The sequence below is a fragment of the Corella eumyota genome, chromosome 6, assembly GCF_963082875.1.
Source record: "Corella eumyota chromosome 6, kaCorEumy4.1, whole genome shotgun sequence".
Taxonomy (NCBI): Eukaryota; Metazoa; Chordata; class Ascidiacea; order Phlebobranchia; family Corellidae; genus Corella; species Corella eumyota.
This window is the reverse complement of record NC_137495.1, coordinates 7,866,601-7,891,167: the sequence shown is the minus strand read 5'-3', so window position 1 is coordinate 7,891,167 and position 24,567 is coordinate 7,866,601. Positions and strand designations below refer to the sequence as shown.

General features: G+C 37.4%; 2 protein-coding genes across 2 annotated transcripts; one reads left to right on the top strand and one right to left on the bottom strand.

The window, feature by feature from the left end:
- Positions 1-175: 175 nt before the first annotated feature.
- LOC145754914 (magnesium transporter NIPA2-like) lies at positions 176-24,350 on the bottom strand. The gene is made up of 5 exons (XM_082571082.1): positions 24,109-24,350; positions 22,857-22,916; positions 21,341-21,431; positions 1,592-1,752; positions 176-889 (listed from the first exon to the last, which is right to left on the bottom strand). The coding sequence occupies exons 1-5, from the start codon at positions 24,263-24,265 to the stop codon at positions 381-383; spliced, it is 978 nt and encodes a 325-aa protein (XP_082427208.1). The 5' UTR covers positions 24,266-24,350; the 3' UTR covers positions 176-380.
- On the top strand, positions 4,036-20,967 carry LOC145755216 (WD repeat-containing protein on Y chromosome-like). The gene is given in 20 exon segments (XM_082571445.1): positions 4,036-4,241; positions 4,355-4,475; positions 4,943-5,027; positions 5,216-5,322; positions 5,745-5,921; positions 6,738-7,044; positions 7,232-7,506; positions 8,295-8,404; positions 8,502-8,702; positions 8,960-9,224; positions 13,165-13,303; positions 15,599-15,704; positions 16,489-16,817; positions 17,529-17,685; positions 18,359-18,816; positions 18,892-19,127; positions 19,389-19,646; positions 20,037-20,138; positions 20,306-20,421; positions 20,571-20,967. Coding segments are annotated over 20 exon segments (4,152 nt in total).
- Positions 24,351-24,567: the final 217 nt, after the last annotated feature.

Genomic DNA, 24,567 nt, shown 5'->3' with positions numbered 1-24,567 from the left:
AAATAACCTATTATAAAATTAAAATTGATTTTTAAAATGTGGCAAAACTTAAATTTACAAATTTTTTTTTTAAATTATAAAACAAAGCATAAACACGATTATTTTATTTTTTTAAAAATTACACAAAAGTAATAAATAAAACTTCTAAAGCACACAATTAAATTTAACTGCAAAACATATATTACAAATCATAATTCACTTTAAATAACTTAAGTTTTATTAAAACATATATGCTCAAAACTAAATAATGAAATCGTAAAGTCTTAAAAATAGTTATAAAATGCATAAATCTAATAAATGAAAATAACAATAACATTTATACACAATTCATAAAAATTTAAAACAAAAAATGTGAAATTTCAAATACATAAAATTTTATTCTAAGGTAAAACAGGCTGCTTTGAGTCTAAAGACGCGGAATCGCGGGTGTCTTTAAACGAGTTGAGAAGCACCACGCCCGTTACTATGGTGACAAAGCCGCAGGCGAGGCCAATAAGGTCTTCCGGCGACAAATAAGCAAACTCTTGGAACAACAAAATGGATCCGAATATTATGAATATGTTCGTCAGCACGTACTGCAAGGGAGTGACCGCGCTGGTGTTAAACACGGCTAGCGCTTTGTTGATGAACACCACCTGGAGGGGAATCCCCACCACGTGACCCAGTATTATGAACCAGAACAAGGGATGACCGTAGACGCTGGAAGCCTTTGCGGTCGCCGCGTCCTTCAGCGCGATGCCCAGTCCTTTGCTGCAGAGCACTGTAAGCGACCCTGCCATGCTTATTATAGACATGTAAACCATAATGTCTAAATGACCCCGCTTCGGAGCTACGTACATCACCAAGAAGGCTGTCAACCCGACCAAAATGATGCAGTATACCAAGAACACTAAAATATATAACTATTGTTTAAACGGTCGGGCTCTAGGTCATACAATCTAATTTTAAATTAAAGTATGTGTTGAATTTTTTTTTTGTATATATCTTTATCCTCGATGTGGGAAAGTCGAATGCGCGACTTGAACATAGAGTAACATAAGTTACTCTGACCCTGTCTCGAGTTTCTGTGGCAGTTTGGGATATTATAGATTATAATTGCCCGGTAATTATACTGCTGATTAAGTGCTGGCTTAGCAGGAGTTCGTACCGCTTATATCGCCTTACTCAAGGGCGCTACAGCATGAGCTCAGTGGGGATTGAACCCACGACCTCATGTGTGGTGTAGCAAGTGTTCTTACCACTATACACCACGATGCCGGTCCAGTTAAATTTTATCAATTTTAGTGTTGTAGTTAGTATGCAATCTTAGTTTGAAACTTAGTTTTTACAAAAACGCAAATTGACGTCACTCAAAAAGATTATGACGTCACAGACAATGTTCAAGTTATAGGCCTTCAGAATAAATAAAACTGCCGTTTGTGATGCGCGAAGAAATTAACGTGGGCATATATAAATTAAAAGTTACAACCATCTAATCACAGTTTAAATCTTGGCAGTTAGACGGGCTATTGACTAGTTTAAAATAAAGTGAAAGTCAGTACAATTAAATAATTAAAAAAATAAGCGCTAAATACAAAAAAAAAGTATTTACCCTTATCCGTAAACCTTTCTACCAGCTCCTCAAAAGTGTCGACTTTTTCCTGCCTTGGAGCATGGATAACAATCATGGTCGACCCAACAAGACTTAGCAACACTCCTATTTTACCTAACGTGTTTAAACGCTCACGTAGAAATATAGAAGACAGCACGGCACTGTAAAATAATTTTAGTTAAAAAGGGTAGTACTAAAATACGGGGTGTGGGAATACCGGGCCGTATGTAAACGTTAACAAAAAATCGCTAAATGCGGAAAAGGGACGGAATTTTTATACCCTTCCCTAATCTTCCCTTGCGCTTTATATTCGATTTTGCATCATTTCTTGGCCTTTGAAGTTAATCCCGCAACACCCCTTATCCCTTTAACTAAATACAGTAACCACACCTAAAAAAAGTACAAAAATTTCGTCCCGTCCCGCATTCCGCGGATTTTTGTTAACGTTAACACACGGTCCCGCAATATCCCGCATCTCGTACTTTAGCATTGTGCGTTTTTTTTAAACTAATTTTTTAAGATAAAAATTTCTAAAACATGAAAAAATTTTTTAATTTATTTTTTTTTTTAAATTCGTTTTTTATCCATTTTACCTTAAGGTGATAGGCTTTCGTATTTTTATTAGGAAAGGATGTGCCAGAGACGTATCCGTAAACCCCGAGCGTAAGGACGAATAGTGTGACATTGGTGCGGTTCGAACTCGAAACCTTTCGGGCCGTTCTTTAATGCCATGACCGCTATATCACACTACCGGACACATTTTTTAAATAGGCGTTTTTTGTTATATCACTTTAAGGGGATTGGTTTTTAATATTTTTATTGGGTAAGGGTGTGCGGTTTGGGGCGTTTTTAAACTATCCGTGAACGCCGGGCTCAAGGGCAAATAGTGTAACATTGGTGCGGCTCGAACCCAAAACCCTTCGGTTCGTAGTCCGACGCCATGACCGGTTCACCAAACTATTTTTAAAAAAACGTTTTTAAACAAACGTTTATCTCTATCTAATGGAGCGTAGTGTGCTATATTATTCGTCAAATTTATAGCTTTGCAAAAATAACTGCCGTTTGTGTTGCACGGGTGAATTATTGCAGGCGATTATTATTTTAGAGTTGCAACCATATTAGGACTATAGAAACCCGAAAAAGCGGGCTATCGAATAGTTTTGTTAATGGCGTCTTAATACAATAAAAATACCATTAAATTATATCATATCTACTGTACGTGGCCTTATTTAAAAATCATTTTCTACTAAAATAACAATTTTCATTATATGAAAAATTTTATTATTTTAATAAATTTATCAAAACGAAATATATTGATTTTAGTTCATTGATATATATCTAAACGTCGATTTTTTTTTTATATATAAAAATTTTGCTAATTTGTTACTTATAAAAAAACAGGGTTTTAAAATTGAAATCTTGATTTTACAAATTGTCTAAAATTCCTGAGTATAATTGACATTATTGCTTACAATAATTTGTAATATGGCGTCATAGTTGATTGTAAAAAATTGTAAAAACAAAGTTTTTACGAAAAATGTCGATTGATAGTTTTAACTAAAAAAGGAAAGAAAACGGTTTTAAAATATTTTTAAAATTATAAAAATGACTAAACCTGTAAGAAAATTCGTCATGCGTAAGAAGATACGAAAAAAAGAAAAACCTTTAATTTAATTTTTTTTATTTTTTCAGAAATTATTTTAATATTTTTTTATTTAATTCTGAAATATTATTTAATCGAAATCTCCTTGATAAAAAGGTAGGTAAATGACAATTTTGTAGCTTCTAACATTAATTTAAACATACCAGCTTTATTTTATATCAAATAATTCGATAATTCATGACCTTACAACTCGATTAAATATTAACAAAAACTTTATTTTATAGGTTAGCGTTATTTAGGATAATAAACGTTTTATTATGTTCAAATTAACTTAGTATGTATAGTCGTGTGGTGAATACAATCTTATGTACTATAGGCAGACCTTTATAATACAAATAGTTGTGTAAAAATAAGTTTAGTTTTGCATTTAGTAGCTCATGTGTATTGGGTTGTTAACTTTTTTTTTATTTTTATTTTTTTTTTTGATCTAATATAATTTTTTGATTTTTGATCTAATATACCGACAGCGTGTTGTAGTGGTCAGAACACTTTCTACACTACATGAGGCCCTTGGTTCGATCCCCATTAATCTCATGCTGTAGTACCCTTAAGTAAGGCGCTATAAACGCTATAAATTTCTGCTGAGCAGGCACTTAATCAGCAGCGTAATTATCGGGTAATTATATTTTATAACATTCCAACTGCTACAGGCCAATCGAGACTGGGTCGGGGTAACTGTTGTTACTCTATGCTTAGGCCGCGTATTCCACCTTTCCACATAGCGGATAGATATATACAAAAAATATATATATGTTTAGAAAGTGTTTAGAAAGTTTTGGTAATGTCGAAATTACTTCAACTCCCGGCGGTCGAAACCGTCTACCAAGAAACTTCTCAATCTTCAGTTGGGTCGAAAGTTTCATCAACAAAGCCCCCAAAAAGTCAAACCAAATTACCCGAAATTGAGATTAGCTTTAGTGGTCTGCAATCCAAAGTTAAAAGTTTGCCAAAAATTGCGACCTGTTCATCTATAGATCGAGACAGCAAGTAAGACTAGCAGTAGCGTTTTCTAGTCTGTTGCTTTTTAAAATCTACTATCTTTGTCATAACAGTATACATACGTACAGTGGCCTGTTAAAATCTATATCTTTTATTGGCAGTCTATCTTCTGTTAGCTTCGATAACAAAGAATTGCCGAGAAGTCGAAGAATGGCAATAGTAAATTCGTCGAAGACTTCACAGCAATCTCAGGACACTGCATGCAAAAAAAACGGCGTAAAGGTAAATTTGTATATCCAAACTGGTGTTCTAGTCTGTTTTTTTTATAAGCAAAAACATTTTTGAGCTTCTAAGACATAGTCACTGGTGATACATATAACAGTTACTTATACGGAGATTTTTTACTTATTTTCCCAAACAAATGTAATTTAAAAAAAAAAAAATGTATATACATATACATGTTTATTGTATATACAGCATCAAGAGTTAGGGATACATTTACATGACGTATACAACATGTGTATACAGCATCAAGAGTTAGGGATACATATACATGACGTATACAGCATGTGTATACAGCATGAAGAGTTAGAGATACATATACATGACGTATACAGCATGTGTATACAGCATGAAGAGTTAGAGATACATATACATGACGTATACAGCATCAAGAGTTAGGGATACATAAACATGACTAGCAAATGTAATATAAGTTAAGTCTTAATTTGCTATGTTTGTTTGATAAGGGTTCTAGCCGCGGGCCGCCCAAAAAAGTAGACGATGAAATGAACTACGAACATTTGCTGCAGTTGGAAGAGATCTTCAACGAGGGTAAATAAACTATAAAAAAGTTAAACCTGTTCATCTAACCTGCTTTGCAAGTAAATTAAGAAACTCACCCGAAAAAAACACCAAAAAAATTCCACAGAAAATAACTTTTTGAAATAACAAATACCTTTATGAATAATTTACAAATCAATGGCGTCACCATAAAGTCACGTGACTTTTGTTGTTGACAGGCACGAAAGGCGAGATAGGTTTGGACATGGACCAGTTCAGGGTGGCGATGAAAAAGACGATGGGCAACGACATCGACGACACGGAGCTCGACATGATCTTCATGAAGGTGACGTCGTGATAATGTCATAGCTATATTTTTGTGACGTCATATACAATGTTGGTTTAGATAAGAAGTAAAATTCTACGGCATTATAAATATTTTTGAACGAAATAATAAGTTCATATTCTGTGACGTCATGAAAATAATTATTAATCGTGACGTTATGGAAATGTTATTCGTAACGTCATAAACATAAAGTTATTAATGACGTCATAAAACGTTATTCGTGACGTCATAAACAAGTTCATAACCTGTGACATCATGAAAATAATAATCGTGACGTCATGAAAATGTTATTCGTGACGTCATATACATAATATTCGTGAAATATTTTGAAATCAAAATAATAGTATAATAATCTATGACGTCGTGAAAATATTTTTCGTGACGTCATTAACAAGTATACGTGACGTCATTCAATCACCTAGGTGGACAACAATTGCGACGGGACGGTCGACTGGGACGAGTATTTGTCGTACATGTTGTTGGAGTATCAGGAGAAGAAGAACATGTTTACTCTGGATCAGGAATGCCCGTTTCCGAATCCCATGATAAAGAAACCGAGTAACCATCTGGAGCCCATTTGCAGTATTAGGTTACTACAGGTTAGAAAGTAAACTTGGCCGTTTATCTTTGGCCAGAAAGATAGCAATTTGGTTGCCCTCTGAATATGTTATTCTTATATTACAAAGAACAATAACAAATATAAGTATTTTTTTTTTCATATTCCCTTATGGGGATAGGTTTTTGATATTTTATCGGGTTAGGGTGTGCGGTTCGGGACGTGTCTGAGCTATCCGTAAACGTCCGGCTCAAGGGCGAATAGTGTGGCGTTGTGCGGCTTGACCCGAAACCTTTCGGCTCGTAGTCCCATGCCATGACCGGTTATATAAGTATTTTTGTCTCACCTTAGACATTTTAAAGTACTTAAATTTTATAGTTTTTAAAAAACTTCAGTACTTTACGGTCCTGGCGAATTCTCTCTTATACTCTTTTACATTGTTGTCCTTGCTAAAAGTTTGGATTTCTATTACTTTCGCACGCCCGAATTTAACAAGGCGTTATAACCTAAGTATGGCAATTGTTCAACCAGACATTAAAAATTAGTTGAAATATGTTTTAATGAGTATAACTTAGTCCGCTTTACGAGTCAGATGTGTTAATGGGTAAACTGAACATGTGAGGATTAGGGTAAGGGTTTAATTTATGCAACCTTTTTGTTTAATTACATGTGCCGCATTTTGGTTACACACCCTGTTTATGTAGGGCGTGCGAAACTAATAGAGATCCAAAAGTTTTTCCGAAAACCAAGTGATCCGACCTTTTCTGTAAAATCATTCGCTCATTGAAAAAAACAGACACGTCACTAAACGTGACCAAAACACAACAAATTATGTTGTATTTTTTGTTTTCAAATGCAGGGTTTCAACACGAGACATAGCGATCACGACACCGTAGAACCAGACTACGCGTCCAGCCGATACCTAACCCTGTCCAAAGAAGGAATACTCAACGTCTGGAGCCTTAACTGGGTCTTGCAAAAGTCTGTGATGTTGGACGGCGGTAAAGGCACGGTAAAAGCGAACGCAAGCTCAGTGGGTAGCCTGTCTGTAACAGATATGGTATGCATGCCGAACTGTAATACCATCGCAGTGGCATCGACTGACTACGAAATATCGTTTTATACAATGACCTCCAGTATGATACAAAAAAGATTTCAGATCAGAGGTAAAGTTAAAGTCTTAATTTAGCAAAACATATATTTAGCAAAATCTGTTGATATAGGGCAAAACCTGTTGATAGGGCTTTTAAATAATGCATTTAAATGTTGTTTATATGCATGGGGTTTTATTGTCTAAAAATCTAGAATCCTTGTCTTAAAGCATCCAACTTTTAACACTTCCTTTCACTATAGATTTAAAACATTGCGTGTTGACCATGGACTACAGCTACAATGTTAAAGATCCAAAAAAGGCAATTATACTCTGGGGCGACACGAACGGCAGCATAATCCTGATCCGATTCTACGAGAACCCCAACCTTTGTCTTTTCAACTCGGCCATATGCCCGGACGGTCGGGTCTCCATGGGCAAGCTACTCAAAAAAGGACTTGAAAATCTGAAGGCTGCGAGGTTTCGAACCGCGCACACAAACTGGGTGCAGCAAGTTCGATACTATGTTAGCAGAAAGGTATTTTCCTTATACTCCTTAACGTTTTTTTTAATATTTTTTTTTGGATAGTGGTGTGCTGTTGTGACGTGTTTGAGCTATCCGAAAACGCCGGGCTCAAGAGCGAATAATGGTATTGGTGAGGCTCAAACCAAAACCTTTTGGCTGTGGTTTAACTTCATGACCGCTATAGACAATGTAACAAAAAAAAGGAAAAAATTGTTTTAAAATAACTAGTCAATAGCCCATCCAATGGTCCGCATTTTAATTGTCATAATATACCTGTAAATCTTAACATTTGTTTACCCGCGCATAAAAAACAAACGCTTTGTTTATTTTACAGGCCTATAAAATATACATAATTTTTTTTTTGTATATATCTTTATCCTCGATGTGGGAAAGTCGAATGCGCAACTTAAACATAGAGTAACATCATATACTCCGACCCAGTCTCGAGTTGCCTGTGGCAGTTTGGGATATTATAGAGATTATAATTGCCCGGTAATTATGCTGCTGATTAAGTGCTGGCTCAGCAGGAATTCATACCGTTTATAGCGCCTTACTCTGGGGCGCTACAGCATAAGATCAGTAGGGATTGAACCCACGACCTCTTGTGTGGTGTAGCAAGTGTTCTTATCACTACACCACGCTGCCCATGCTGCAATATATATCGTTCACTAAGCTTTGTTTTATATAGACTTTAGTACGAAGATACGAGTCTATAGACTCTTTAGATTTATATATATTTTTTTTGTGACGTCATATACAAAATCAGGCACTTTAAATCAAATTTTTATTGTCTGATAAAGGGTCAAGAGTGTTTTATCTCGGCTTGTACGAAGAGCGACACCGCCTTATTTTTTGCCGACATCACCGAAAAAACGCAATGTCTTCCGAACCAAAAACTGAACGTCAACCGGTAAGTAAGCAAAATAACTAACCACGTGACAAAACGGTCATGAAATGGTCACGTGACAAAACAAAAAAATCTGACTTCTATGTTTTTAAATCTTCAGTAAATCGAATTTTTACGTGACCAACGGGGTCTTGTCGCTGTCCTACGATCCGGAATGGAACCTGATCGTGACCGGGGGTCGGGACTGTGACGTCAGAGTTTGGAACCCATACGTAGTGCGCAAGTCGTCTGCCGTGTTAAAGGGACACAATACCGGAGTGGTACAGGTCCTAGTAAGGGCGTTTGATCATCAGATAATAAGGTAAGAAAACTGACTTCAAACATCAAATTTTACCCTTTGACCCGTAAAGTTGGGCTCGATTAGGGGGCCATATAGTCCCATTTTTTTAAAAAGTTTTACGCCTTTTCTTTCAAATTTACCACATAATTTTTGAGTCTTTAATAAGTTTCAACATAAAACACAGAAAGTTTAAGCCTAACCTTTAGTGTTTTAAAATTTTCAGTGTAACTTGTTTATTTTTAAGCTTCCTAATCCCAAATTTTTGCTACGAATTACAGCATAAGCAAAGACAAAAATATCCGGGTCTAGGATCTTAGAGATTACTCGTGCAAGCAGAGCATACACGGGCGTGGCGTGGATCTCGGTCGCTTAGACATATCTGGGGCAATATTCAACGAGCGATCCAAAGAGTTAACCATCGTAACTAACCGCATCGGAATTTTTCAGCCTAGGAATCATTCCCCGAACAGTTTTAGTGGCAAACAGTCGCGAAGTCACGCAAAGCCGGTGGCGGCCGTTCTGTACAATCCCCTATTCAATCAGGTTTGCATTTTTTTAGGAATTTTATTTATAAATATATTAACCGGCAGCGTGGTGTAGTGACCGGCAGCGTGGTGTAGTGATAAGAACTCTTGCTACACTACCATGAGGTCGTGGGTTCAATCCCCACTGATCGCAAGCTGTAGCGCCCTTGAGTAAGGCGCTATAAACGGTATGAACTCCTGCTGAGCCAACACTTAATTAGCAGCATAATTACCGGGCAATTATAGTCTCTATAATATCCCAAACTGCCACAGGCAACTCGAGACTGGGTCGGAGTAACTTATGTTACTCTATGTTTAAGTCGCGCTATCGACTTTCCCACATCGAGGATAAAGATATATATACAAAAAAAAAAAAAAAATGTTCTAGACGTAAAAAGGTCGTCTTTAAAAAAAAAATTTCAATATAGGATAAGGGCAGTGGTCGGCAACCACCGGGCCGCGGCCCGGTGCCGGTCCATGGGCGTTACGTTACCAGGCCGTCCTTTTTTTTTTGATTTGTAAGCTTATTTTGCCATAGAACCATTTAAAATGTTTATTATCGATTTAATGAAGGAATAAATAAATTGCTATAAACTTTTTTGCGTTTTTCGAAACATCATTATTAGCAAAACTGATTGATTTCTTTCACCCGAAAATGCCAAAAAATTTTTTTATTTTTTTTAACGGCTGGTCCGCAAAAAACATTATAGTTTTAAATCGGTCCACAGTACTAAAAGATTGCCGACCCCTGGGATAGGGTACATTTACGTTAACCCCATTGATATTATAAGGTGTGAATGGGGCCTTGACTTCTGACTTGGGTTCTAAAAGTCAAAAGCTCAACTTAAAAAACTAATTCCTATGTTGAGGTCATTTACATTAACCCTCAATATTTGGTCCACTTAAAAAATAATTCTCATGTAAGGTACATTCAGGTAACCCTTAATATTATAATATAGATACAAGGTGTGAAGTAGCGCCTCGTCTTAACTAATTTGAATATTTTTAATAAATTCTAAACATAACAGGAAACGAAATAACGGGTCGCTATTCGCTAAACGCGAATCGTTTTTTTAAATTAGCGAATCGTTTTTTACAAATATATTAGAAATAGCGAATCAACCAAAAAAGGTTCAGGCAGTGATAAAACTCTCGTGTATATTTTTACGATCTATTTTACACCGGTTTCACACTAATTTAATTACATCATCATAATCCTGCGTAAATGTAGGTTACTATAGGGCATTTAATAACAACAACTTTCCATGTTTTGGCAATGCGTAAATTTCGCTCCCGAGATCGTTCAGTTGTTGCGCAATTTTTTAAATGCATAACACAGCCTTAAAAGAATTAAAAATGTCTCGTTTTTCGTGCAAAATATTCTTAACGATTGTTTAACAATACGTTACATTTTAAAAATGCCACGCAACGCGTCAAGTGTTACAAAAAAACGAAGATTGTGACTTGAACCTAATAATTACTCTAAAAATGCAACCTCATTTATAGCGAATCGTTTTTTAAACATTAATTCGTACCCTGCATAATACAACGATCACACCTCGAACTGGCGTTTCCTAAGGCCTTTAAACTATGGGGTTGTCTTTTTTGAAATTTTTTTGTAGTACCGCACAATTGCGCAAATTGTCTTTTGTTAAACACTTTTAAAAGCTCGCAAGTTTCCAATAGTTGGTTTTGGGTCGTGAAAACCGCACGAAGATGACCAAATTTGCTCGCAAGTTTCCACTAGTTGGTTTTGGGTCGTGATAACCCCACGAAGATGACTAAATTTGCTTATAAATAACAAAAGCTGATAATAAGAGACAAGGCTTACAAAGTATCCTTCTAAATTTAGAACTTTCCTCATGATTTCGTAATTTTTACGCAGGACTTTATTGAGGGAAATCTTGTTAGCACAACTTATCGAATACTTAACATTTGAATAAATGCTAAACGACCGTTCTGCCTCACGAACTGCTTCATTCTTTTACATACTAAATCATGGGGAACCAAAACGTTGCCATATTTTTTGTTATATTGTGAAATATTCAAAAACACATCCCGAGAAGGGTAAAAACAAAAAAAGTTACGGACGCAAAGGTGATTTAGACAACTACTATAAAAAGTCGCATAACAAAAAGTTGTTGCCATGAGAAACAGAACAGAGTAAGGCAGTTGCTGAATTCTCGAAAAATGGATTGTCAACTTATAAACAGGCGTAGTCTGTACGATTGCGATTTCGGATGCGACACCATGTATGGAAAGGCAATGTATTTTACGAAGCACATGGATTACAAAACGTCGGTAAATTGGTGTAAAAGTTATCTTTCGGAACTAGCAGTTATACCCAACAAGGAGATATTCAAAGCGTTAGTAGACTACGGAGCGTCGATATCTTACTTTTGCAGTGGGGACACGTACAGAGTAGGTCTTTCAAGTGAAGACCATGGTAATACGTTTCAATGGATTGATAACAGCGTTTCAGAGCCGTGGTATGTCAGATATCTACACCACAATACCCTAAATAAACGGCAAACCGTTGCGATTGACTTTGGATCGGACGGACGAGTTATGTATCGCCTTTACAGTATCGCAGCGGACGTTTTTCAACCGTTTTTGTGTTTCAAACCAAACGTTACAACTGATGGCATTACAACGTCTACGGTTGCTACCGAAATCGCCCAATCAAGAGATCCATTTTACATGTCCCTACTTGACAGTATCGGTCTACTTGCTGGCATTTCCATATCGTTTATGATCATTATTCTTGCGATGCTTTGTCTTTTGGCGGTCGTTTGGCGACAGAAAGCGCCAAAAGGCAAGAAACAAGAAAATGGCGAAGAAATTCATTTACAAACGCGAGAATTTCAAGAGAATTCAATTGTAGAGGAAACGAGTAGGGTCTTTGTAAACAACGCGGCAAACCGAGTTCTTAACGCAACACCTCACGTTCCAGAGACAGTGACGTCATCGGAAAGTCACCTTTACTGCTACATACCAGACGTTCCGCATCAGCAAGCTGGCACGTCAACTAGTCGTGACGAAACCGTCGCCTTAGTAACAAACACAGGCATCACATACCCGTGCAGTGATGTGACAGCGCTCAAACTTCCATTCTCACATGAAGTCTAGAACAATGATATCAACCATAAACGATCAATAAACATCATATTATTATTGTACAATGCTTTGACGACAAATGTACACTGTTTTGTCAAATGTAAACCAATCATAACCTTTATAATAACGTAATAACGACTAATGTAGACCAATCATAAGCTTTATAATAACAATATCCATAGTTTGACAAACCATTTTCCGAATGTGTTAATTTTTTAAATGCTTTTATAAAATGTAATATAACTCAAGACAATGTTTGTGCAAATAAAATGCACAATATAACAGCTTTTTGATTAAAATTTTAGTCTTCGTTGTTAGTGTAAAGTATTAAATAACACAGGAGATATTTATAAAGAGAATTAGCCCTTATTATCTATAGTAGATAATTATTGGTTAAGATAGGCATCACATGGGCATAGGACTGTATTATCATTCGACCACTACACGTAGTATATTTACTAAACATTAAATTGTAAAAATCTAATAGATTTAAGTAGTACACCTACATTAAACAAACACAATAGCCATTCGGAGGCCTAACTATAATGTATACAAAACTATGTGTGTACCATACCTACATATGAGCGTGGGTTCGATCCTCACTGCTCTTAGGCTGTAGCGCCCTTGAGTAAGGCGCTATAAACAGTAGGAACTCCTACTGAGCTAGCACCTAATCAGCAGTGTAATTATCTAGCAATTATATTCTACAATAACTCAAACTGACAAAAGCAACTTGGGACTTGGTCGGGGTAACTGAAGTTATTCTATGTTTAGGTCGTAAAGTGGAACTTCCTACATCGAAGAAAAATATGTGTATAAAAAAATTAACTTGGTTTATTTAGTTGGTTACGGGTGGCGAAGACTCGTTGGTGTGTATATGGGACATTAAGACTGGGGTGAAACAAATGCAGTTCTGTACAGACCCGGACATAGAGATAACCTGCATGGCCTTTGACCCGACGAACAGAAGGTTATTAACAGGTTTGCGACGTTATTATTACAACGCATTTAAGCAGTTTTAAAATAGCCTTGTAAAAAACATGTATAATAAATTAACTCCATCGTGTAAGTTTTACATTAAACATTAATCGTTTGCTTGTATAAAGACATTTTTGAATGCAGCCCTTAAAGAAAAAAAACTCTTGACGAAAGTAGGTTTAAGGGACTCAAAATATGTTTTTCTTATGATGTTTGTTTTTTATCAATATCAGCTTAAAGTGATTGTTTTTTTATTTTTATTGAGGCAGAATGTGCTTGTATGTGTGTTTATGTGTGTTGGAGCTATTAGTAAACACCGGGCTCAAGGGCAAATGGTGTGGCATTAGTACGGCTCGAACCCAAAACCCTTTGGCTTTTGGCCCGTAGTTCAATGTCATGACCAGTACAAAAGCCGAAATAAAGGGGAAATAGTTTGGCATTGGAGCGGTTCAAACTCAAAACCTTATGGCCCGTAGTCCAAAGTTGTGACCAGTACAAACGCTAAACTAAAGGACAAAAAGTGTGGCATTGGGGCGGCTTAAACGCCCCAGGAGCGGTTAGAACCCAAAACCTTATGTCCCGCAGTCCAAAGTTGTGACCAGTACAAACGCTAAACTAAAGGACAAAAAGTGTGGCATTGGGGCGGCTTAAACGCCCCAGGAGCGGTTAGAACCCAAAACCTTATGTCCCGCAGTCCAAAGTTATGACCAGTACAAACGCCGAACTTAGTAATAAATAGTGTGGCATTGGTGCAGCTCGAACCCGAAACCTTTTGGCCCGTAGTCCAAAGTTATAACCAGTACAAACGCAAGAATTAGGAGCAAATAGTGTGGCATTGGAGCGGCTCAAACCCAAAACCTTATGGTCCGTAGTCCAAAGTCGTGACCAGTACAAACGCCAAACTAAAGGGCAAAAAGTGTGGCATTGGGGCGGCTTAAACGCCCCAGGAGCGGTTCGAACCCAAAACCTTATGTCTCGCAGTCCAAAGTTATGACCAGTACAAACGCTAAACCAAGTGAAAATAGCGTGGCATTGGGGCGGCTCGCACCCAAACCTTTCGGCCCGTAGGCCAATGCCATGACTAGTACAAAAGCCTAACTAAGTGGCAAATAGTTAAGCATTGGAGCGGCTCTAACCCGAAACCCTTTGGCCCGTAGTCCAATGCTATGACCTGTACAAACGCCGAACTTAGTAATAAATAGCGTGGCATTGGGGCTGCTCGAACCCAAAACCTTTGGCCCGTAGTCCACTGTTATGACCAGTACAAACGCCAGAATTAGGAGCAAATAGTGTGGCATTGGTGCAGCTCGAACCCGAAACCTTTTGGCCCGTAGTCCAAAGTTATAACCAGTACAAACGCAAGAATTAGGAGCAAATAGTGTGGCATTGGTGCAGCTCGAACCCGAAACCTTTTGGCCCGTAGTCCAATGCTATGACCAGTACAAACGCCGAACTTAGTAATAAATAGCGTGGCATCGGGGCTGCTCGAACCCGAAACCTTTTGGCCCGTAGTCCAAAGTTATAACCAGTACAAACGCAAGAATTAGGAGCAAATAGTGTGGCATTGGTGCAGCTCGAACCCGAAACCTTTGGCCCGTAGTCCACTGTTATGACCAGTACAAACGCCAGATTAAGGGCCAAATAGTCTGACATTGTTGCGGCTCGAACCCGAAACCTTTTGGCCCGTAGTCCAATGTTATAACCAGTACAAACGCCAGAATTAGGAGCAAATAGTGTGGCATTGGTGCAGCTCGAACCCGAAACCTTTTGGCCCGTAGTCCAATGTTATAACCAGTACAAACGCCAGAATTAGGAGCAAATAGTGTGGCATTGGTGCAGCTCGAACCCGAAACCTTTGTCCCGTAGCCCAAAGTTATGACCAGTACAAACGCCAGAATTAGGAGCAAATAGTGTGGCATTGGTGCAGCTTGAACCCAAAACGTATTGGCCCGTAGTCTAAAGTTATGACCAATACAAATGCCGAAATAAAAGGAAATAGTTTGGCATTGGGGCGGCTCGAACCCGAAACCCTTTTCCCCGTAGTCCAATGCTATGACTATAGTACAAACGCCGAATTAAATGACAAATAGTTTGACATTGGTGTATGGCTTGAACTTGAAACCTTTTGGTCCGTAGTACAATGCTATGACCAGTACAAACGCCGAACTCAGAAAATAGTGTGGCATTGGTGCGGCTTGAACCCAAAACCTTATGGCCCGTAGTCCAAAGCTAAAACCAGTACAGTACACTACGAGACCAAGCTTAAAACACAGTGACGTCATCATTTTTTTGGTATAGGCGGTAGAACGGGTGGCGCAATCCTGTGGAATTTTAATAACGGGGCCAAGTTAAGGGTCTTGGAGAAAATGGATGAGCAAGAAATAACAGACATCGTTTTCACGAGGTAAGCACTGATTTACCCTTTTAGTAAAACATTGCAAAAATCTAAAGAAAAAATAAGCAAAATTCAAAAAAAAAAAAAAAAAAACCCAACATAACAGGACAAAAAACCCAACATAACAAGTCTTGTATTCCAATAACATTTACTTAATTTTCGAATTTACAATGTGGCCCATTACATTACCATTTTAACAAAAGAAAAAAAAATATAAAACAAGATTAAAAAATGGTTTCCAACAACTTTAACGTAAATATGCGAAATAATTTTAAGAATATAAAATAATTGTCGTGTATTTATGAGCGCTAACGCAATTTCATTGTAGCTTAACGCGGGTAACATTAACGATAGGAAAACTGCCAGATAAAACAACAGCAGAGTAATTGAGTTTTTTTTTGTATATATCTTTATCCGCGATGTGGGAAAGTCGAATGCGCGACTTAAACATAGAGTAACATCAGTTACTCTGACCCAGTCTCGAGTTGCCTGTGGCAGTTTGGGATATTATAGATTATAATTGGCCGATAATTATACTGCTGATCAAGTGTTGGCTCAGCAGGAGCTCACACCGTTTATAGCGCCTTACTCAAGGGCGCTACAGCATGAGAACAGTGGGGATTGAACCAACGACCTCATGTGTGGTGTAGCAAGTGTTCTTACCACTACACCACGCTGCCGGTCTACACCACGCTGCCGGTCAGTTAAACACAGCGTAAGTTAAACATAGCGTAAGTATAATTCCAAGGTGGTCGAAATACCGCGCCTGAAACACTGTGTTTTATTATAACAGGCAACGAATAGTCACAGCAGGCTGGAACAGACACGTGAGCGTATACCTCGATTCGTATGGAAACGACGAATACACATTGCTTGAACGAACGCACGACGACGACATCTTGTGTTTGGACTACCACAAACACGATGGCATACTGGTGTCGTCATCATATGACGGTGATATATTTTTATGGACGCTTAAAACCGCTGACGTAATGATGATGTTTAACATGCATATGAGCTTGCTACCCGTGCCTAACAGGCAAAAGAAACAGGTTCCGAAAACGAAGTCAAAAATCAAGGCCGAAAGTCAAGCGAAAATAGGCGAAAACGGGAAAACAAACGGTATATTTATAGATGCTTAAAAGTTGTTTTTTTTGTATTTCATCAACTTTGGATTTTTCTGCCATAAGGCATTTTTAAGTTAGATTTCTTTCTATCGTTAAAGTTTTTTTTTGTATATATTTTTATCCTCGATGTGGGTAAGTCGAATGTGCGACTTAAACATAGAGAAACATCAGTTACTCCAACCCAGTCTCGAGTTGCCTGTGGCAGTTTGGGATATTATAGATTATAATTGCCCGATAATTATGCTGCTGATTAAGTGCTGGCTCAGCAGGAGTTCGTTCCGTTTATAGCACCTTACTCAAGGGCGCTACAGCATAAGATCAGTGGGAATTGAACCCACGGCCTCATGTATGGTGTAGCAAGTGTTCTTACCATTACACCACGCTGCCTGGTGTGTTGTAGAATTGTTTCTATAAGTAGCCAAAACAATTATAGGATAAGTACATATTTCCTTAAGCATATTGGCAAAGATGCTTTGCTAAAGATTGCACTTAATTGTTACAAACAAATAAGTTACCAAAAAACAGATAGTTTTTGCTTTGTTTGCAAAAGTGCATATAGGCTTATAAGCAACACCTTACATTTAAAGCTCTATTAGAAATTACACCCCTACAAAATCCAATATCCCTTTTTAAAAAGAATAAATTTACCTTTATTAAATTTATGGGTGAAACCTTTTTTAATTAACAAGTTATATTTTTTCCACAGGAACAGATCACGCTTCCTCGCACAGCGAGGTGGATTCTCCAAAGGGAAGAAGGAAAGGGCGTTCTGCAACGACTATAGGGCTTTTCCTTCAACGTTCCGACGCTTGGCTGCCATCTAACTTGCCATGGTTGGAGGACAAAAACCAGTTACTTTACAAGTTTAACGGTATAAAAACCAGTTACTTTACAAGTTTAACGGTATAAAAACCAGTTACTTTACAAGTTTAACGGTATAAAAACCAGTTACTTTACAAGTTTAACGGTATAAAAACCAGTTACTTTACAAGTTTAACGGTATAAAAACCAGTTACTTTACAAGTTTAACGGTATAAAAACCAGTTACTTTACAAGTTTAACGGTATAAAAACCAGTTACTTTACAAGTTTAACGCTATAAAAACCAGTTACTTTACAAGTTTAACGGTATAAAAACCAGTTACTTTACAAGTTTAACGGTATAAAAACCAGTTATTTTACAAGTTTAACGGTATAAAAAGCAGTTTAAATATATAAGTATAAAGTTTTGGCAGATTTTAGCCGGAAAAATCGTGAAAAAGTTGTTATTTATTCTTAGGTTGTTTGATAAGATTCAAAAACGTAGGGTTTGGATTACTGGGTCACTTGTACTTTACGGTTCTCATTAAAACACCCGTACTTTACGGCCCCTTGCTAATTCTCTCTCGTACTTTACGGTACTGCCTGATTCTCTCTCTCGTATAATACGGGCCAAGCTGGTTCTCTTTCGTCACGGTCCTAAGATTTTCCGAGAACCGTTAACTACAAGTGATCCGATTATTGTTTACCATATTTTAGATGAAAACGACAAGTTCAGCGATTTTGATTCCAACTCGTCGTCGTCTGACAACAGTGAGTCTCGAAGCAGCACCAGCAGTAACAGCACGACAAGCAGACAGTCGTCGCCAAGTCAGTCCGACAACAAACAGTCACAAATTTCCGACAAGGCCACGTACCAGGTGCTGTTTCTGCAGACAAGACACTGCGGGGAAACCACCGGTAGTCTGGTAACCTCGTCGGCAGGAGGCTGGATATGCACTTGGTCAGTCCACCAGCGCGGTGGTATGCTTGGCTTTTTTCACGCCTGTAAAAAGAAGTACACTGGCGACTTTGTTACTAGACTAGCGAGCGATCTCGAAAACAAGGTTCTCGTGACCGGAGATAGCCGAGGCTACGTCAAAGTGTGGGACATTGAGACTTACTGCTTTGGGGCAGACGTCGTTGAAAGAAGGCTAAGTGTTCAGTCGGAATTCGATGTTCATAACATACACAGCAGTAATAAGGTGGCCATTTTTTAAAATCAAAACAAAAAACCCTTTTCAATTTGATAATGTTATAAGAGTTAAATAGACTATTATTTATTACAGCCTTCAACTACCCGTTATTTGCCCTGTGAACAGCCCCCTGAGCTAAAAGCGTCATTTCGTGGTCACGTGGCTGCCGTGACGTCACTTGCCATTATCGGAGATCACGACTTGGTGGCAACTGGAGGAGTAGACGGTAGTGTAAGACTCTGGTCTCTGGAAGGAAGATACATCGGAACGTTCGGGCAATCGAAACCTTGGCTTATCGATTTACCATTACAGGTATATCAACTCGAGGATAAATTTATTTTTAAAGCAGATAAAATTGCAATTCAGGCTGATCGTACTAAAACAGACGACGAAACAGTATAGAAATAGCCAAGAATTGTAGGGATGTTATTGCATATGCTTCGGCAATAGTTAAAAACATTTGCCAAAACATCATTTGGAAATAATTCAAAATCCAGACTAGTATATCTATTCAAAAACTAGAGGTCGGTGCTTGAGAGAGGGTTAGTCTAATATAAATTATTACCTATATAGCCTCAAGAATTACCAGTTGCGTTACCAGCCGATATAAAACGGGTGGGATCCCCTCACACCTTGCGCACCATACGAGGTTCCGTCCACGCGCAATGGAAGCACGTCAAAAACGCCGTTAATATTTTAAGCCTGATGGGAGGTAAGAAACAACCCGCGAAAAAGCCAGTTTCAAAAGCGGTAGCGTTCGTACAGTCGGAGCGAACCAAAAGAGATTCGATCGAGGAAAAATTAACGAACGTTGGAAAAATACTGATCGAGGTAGGAAAGAGTTGTCCACAAAAAAAGTAATGAATAAGCTATTTGAATAGTTCTTATAGGGCTAGTTATATAGAGCCTTATACAAGTACGTTTTATCCATATGGTCTAATGGCAGAAAGTATTATTTGAACAAGATCAGCAAAGGGTAGCCTTTAATGCGTTTGTGAATGAAGTATCATATTTCTATTTTTTTGTATATATTTATCCTCGATGTGGGAAAGTAGAATGTCTGGTGTGGCAAGTGTTCTTGCCACTACACCACGCTACCGGTTTTTTGAACAAGATCAGCAAAGGATAGCCCTTAATGCATTTGTGAATAAAGTATCACATTTCTATTATTTCCGTATGGTTATAGAACAAACTTATCCATTTTAACACTCTCTATTGTAGGAAGCATCAGAAGGTTATAATCGCCAAAGACGTGGCAGTGTAACAGTTTGGATGCAGGATGCCCCTCATTCTGTAGTTGCAACGCCGAAACCAGTAAAAACGGTAAGACACTCACATAAACTGGGCAACCATGGGCAGTGTATGATCGTGGGTTTAATCCCTACTGCTGCCCTAGTTTAAAAGACGTGTAAAACAATTTTTGATTTTTTGCAATAGTAATTATATGTAAAAAGGAGCGAATATTATATATATAATATATGTGTTCCAAGGTGGAAGGAACATTTAGAAAAATACAAGCAGAGGGATTTCACAGTAACATACTAGGCAAAATCAACTACAAGCCAAAACAAAGGCACAAGCAGCCGACCGTGGACACTAACATAAAGTAACTTATGCAGTAGTTTAAAACATAATATTTGTTAACCTAAATCCAAATATTACCCAAAAAAACTACATATGTAACCAACTGCTCTAATCTACCACTATCTATAATTTTTTTAAATGTATTTAACTCAAAAAACTCTATTTTTCAAGGTGGTGTAACAAGCAAGCTGTAATTTACAATGCGATGCCCTTTCAAGTGCTTCAGCCCCCACCTCTGCCTAAAATGCCCGAACATATGTCTAAAAGCATAGCCCTCAGGGCTACTATTAACGCTGCGCAGCGCAAGGTGATTGCCACTAAGGCCCTAAAAAGACAGACTAAAAAAGTAGCAGAGAGTCGAAAACTTGAAAGCCCAACGGTCGATTTTATTCAAGAAGATAAGGAAAAAGGCAGTTTTAATCAACATACCACTGATAGTAAAAAACTTAAAAAAGATCTGAGAAACGCTGCCGGTCAACGAATCATAGTAAAATCTCCGAAAATTGTGGGACTAAAATCGGCAAGGCGACAGCCCTCCCCTTTAATATCGCCCTTAGTCAATACTTGACGCTTATTTTAAAATACATTTTTATATTTTTTAACTTTATGTTTTTTAATATGATTATACAGTTTTAAAACATAGCCCCCTAAAATGATAGGCCTACCCATAAAATATATATATATACAGTACTTTATGGATTGCATAAATTAGGTGTATTCCATATAGATAAGGGTTTGGGTTAGGGTTCAATTCATGCACTTTATTAGTCCCATTTGATCAATGTGATTTATTCAACTGGCTAAGCTTTCGATTAACTTGATTTTTTTGTTTGGCAATTTTAATCCAATTTAAATATTTTATAGGTATATATATATATATCCTAATATCATATGCAGGCTATTTTTACCAATTTAAATGGATAAAGTTTAGTTTTGCCTACCTTACTATAACCCGAAGAGCTCCTAATGGTGTGATTAATATTACTGGAGCAATAGTTGTTGCAACAAAGTTAATAATTTCACCCACAGCATCTGAATAATAAATCAGTTTAACAACCAACAGTTTAACAGATTATAGTAAAGCACTAAACAGGGGCATCTATAAAATATCCAGGATTAAATGCACTGAATAGATTAAATGTATATAGTTACCGGCAGTGTAGTGTAGTAGTAAGAACACTTGCTACACCAAACATGAGGTCGTGGGTTCAATTCTCGCTCATGCTGTAGAGCCCTTAAGCAAGGCGCTATAAACGGTACAAACTCCTGCTGAGCCAGCACTTAATCAGCAGCATAATTATCGGGCAATTATAATCTATAATATCCCAAACTGCCACAGGCAACTCGAGACTGGGTCGGAATAACTGATGTTACTCTATGTTTAAGTCGCGCATTGGACTTTCCAACATCGAGGATAAATTTATATACAAAAAAAAAAGGTTTAAATAAATATTTAATAGACGGAATGGACCAAATGGTATAATTGAGTCGAATGTATTAAGTGTATCCTAAATGCATTAGGGTTTGGATCATAATTAAGCCCATGCCAATCTTTATGTTCCCTCAGTCACTTTCTATATAAATTTAATGCAAATTTGACGTATATACTAGGGATGGGCCAATCGAATCTGAGTCCGAGTACTCGGCCCGAGTATTAAGTATATTTTAATACTCGTGCTCATCGAGCATTTTTTAGTACTCGGACGCCGAGTAATAATTTGTCATTTAAGATCGTATACGATTTATTAAACATAAAAAAACACGAGGTTTGCCTTTTTCTAATAATTTATAATCTACTCTCAATTATATTACGTTATTTAAGCAACAATTGCGCAACTAATACACTTTTTACTACACTTTTTTTACTAAATTTTACGCATAATAAATTTAAAACTTAAACATTTTCGTTTGTACTTAAAATGATATTGCTATCAGCGGTTAGTAGTTTTGCCAACGTTAAACCTTTTATAATCCATAAATACGTGTTTTTTGGTAAATTTTGCAGTTTTAAAATTATGCGGGAAAGATTCTCGTGAACAGTTATATACGTTTAAATGACATCATAACCGAGTACTCGGACTCGGCCGAGTATCGCGACAAAATACTCGGGCTCGTCGAATCCGAGTAATTTGGATTTCAGCCCATCCCTAGTATATACAATACATAATACAATATAATTCAATCCATTTAATCCAGTATATTTTATAGTTACCTACTAAACTTTGCATTACCAGTTGTTCTGGTATATAGTCAGAATAAAAAAATTGATTTTATCGGCATGTTATAGCTTAAGTATATTTTTACAATGTGGTGTAGTGTTCAAAATTTTGGCTTTACAACATGAGGTCCTGGGTTCAATCCACACTGTTCTAATGCTATAACACCCTCATGTAAGGTGCTATAAATAATACAGACTTATGCTGAGCCACTAATGTTAAATGTAAAAAAAAATCTTACTTGATAAAAATCCCAGCCACCAGGTGCATTGTTGAAGATAGGCAAATCCTGTGTGCGGGGCTTCAAAAAATAAAACAAATATTACAAATAGGCAGAACAACAAACATGGTTTTTTTTTGTATATATCTTTATCCTCGATGTGGGAAAGTCGAATGCGCGACTTAAACATAGAGTAACATAAGTTACTCCGACCCAGTCTCGAGTTGCCTGTGGCAGTTTGGGATATTATAGAGACTATAATTGCCCGGTAATTATGCTGCTGATTAAGTGCTGGCTCAGCAGAAGTTTATACCGTTTATAGCGCCTTACTTAAGGGCGCTACAGCATGAGATCAGTAAGGATTGAACCCACGACCTCATGTGTGGTGTAGCAAGTGTTATTACCACTACACCACGCTGCCGGTCCCTTTAAATCAATGAGATAAAACTATGCTTAATTAACCCATTCATTTTAGTCCCGCATCGGGAATCAAACCCAAGACTGATTGTTGGCAAGTTTTAATGAAAAGGTTAATGCAGGGATTAATAATCTGAGTATTCCAATGGAGTAGTATAGCTGTTATCCAGTCTGAAAAGTAGGGCAGTTTTCGACGAGATCTTGTGCGTGCAAGCGTAAAAATTAGCGTGACCGCGCACGCGTACTAAAATTTTCGGTCTACGCCTGCACGCGTGATTTATGTTAGCGTTTTACCTTTAGTTTTGCATTTACTTTTAACGCCAGGCAGGCAAAAGGCCAATTTCAGGCAAGCATTTTTATTCAACGAAAAAAATCTTGTGCGTGCATGCTGCCCTACTTTCCAGACTGGGCGATTATGGCATTAGACTACAGTCGAGAAGTTTCAAGTTTAAATTACACAAATCCCACACTATTTGCAGTTAAGCCATGTATTTACTTATAGTTTTTTTTTTGAATATATTATCTTTATCCTTGATGTGGAAAGGTGGTATGCACGACCTAAACATAGAGTAACATCAGTTACTTCGACCCAGTCTCGAGTTGCCTATGGCAGTTTGGAAAATTATATAGTCTATAATTGCCCGGTAATTATGCTGCTGATTAAGTATTGGCTCAGCAGAAGTTTATACCGTTTATAGTGCCTTACTCAAGGGCGCTACAGCATGAGATCAGGCTGTCAGTGGAGATTAAACCCACGACCTCATAGTGGTGCAGCAAGTGTTCTTAACACTACACTATGCTGCCGGTAAACTTTTCTTTTAAATAAAACCATAAAGACACACAGATCTAAACCCACCATGTTTTGATGAACGATTTGCAGTTTGAAGTAATCCTTTCTTTTGTAAAATAAAACTTCCACCCACCAAAAGTGCAGACAACACTGACAATGAAACCCCAATGAAAGGGTGACTGTAATGAGTGTCTGCTCCCACAATTTCGACAGTTTCGTCCATAATGTTAAAAAAACAATGAATAAACAAGCTGAATTTAAATTTTAATCAGTAAATCAAAAAAAAAATTTTCGTCTGTCTGTCTGTACAAAATCTGAAAATAGCAGAATATAAACACCATTAAATAACAATTTATTTTTTCAGTACACAGAATGCAAATATCCTTTCCTAATCTCATATATAACAATAATTATTTGTATGATAAACTTGTGTACTCGTCCTTTCACAGCAAACATCCTAAACGTGTAAACGAATACAATTCAAAACAAACATTTATGAGACCACGTGACCGGAGCTATTTTACA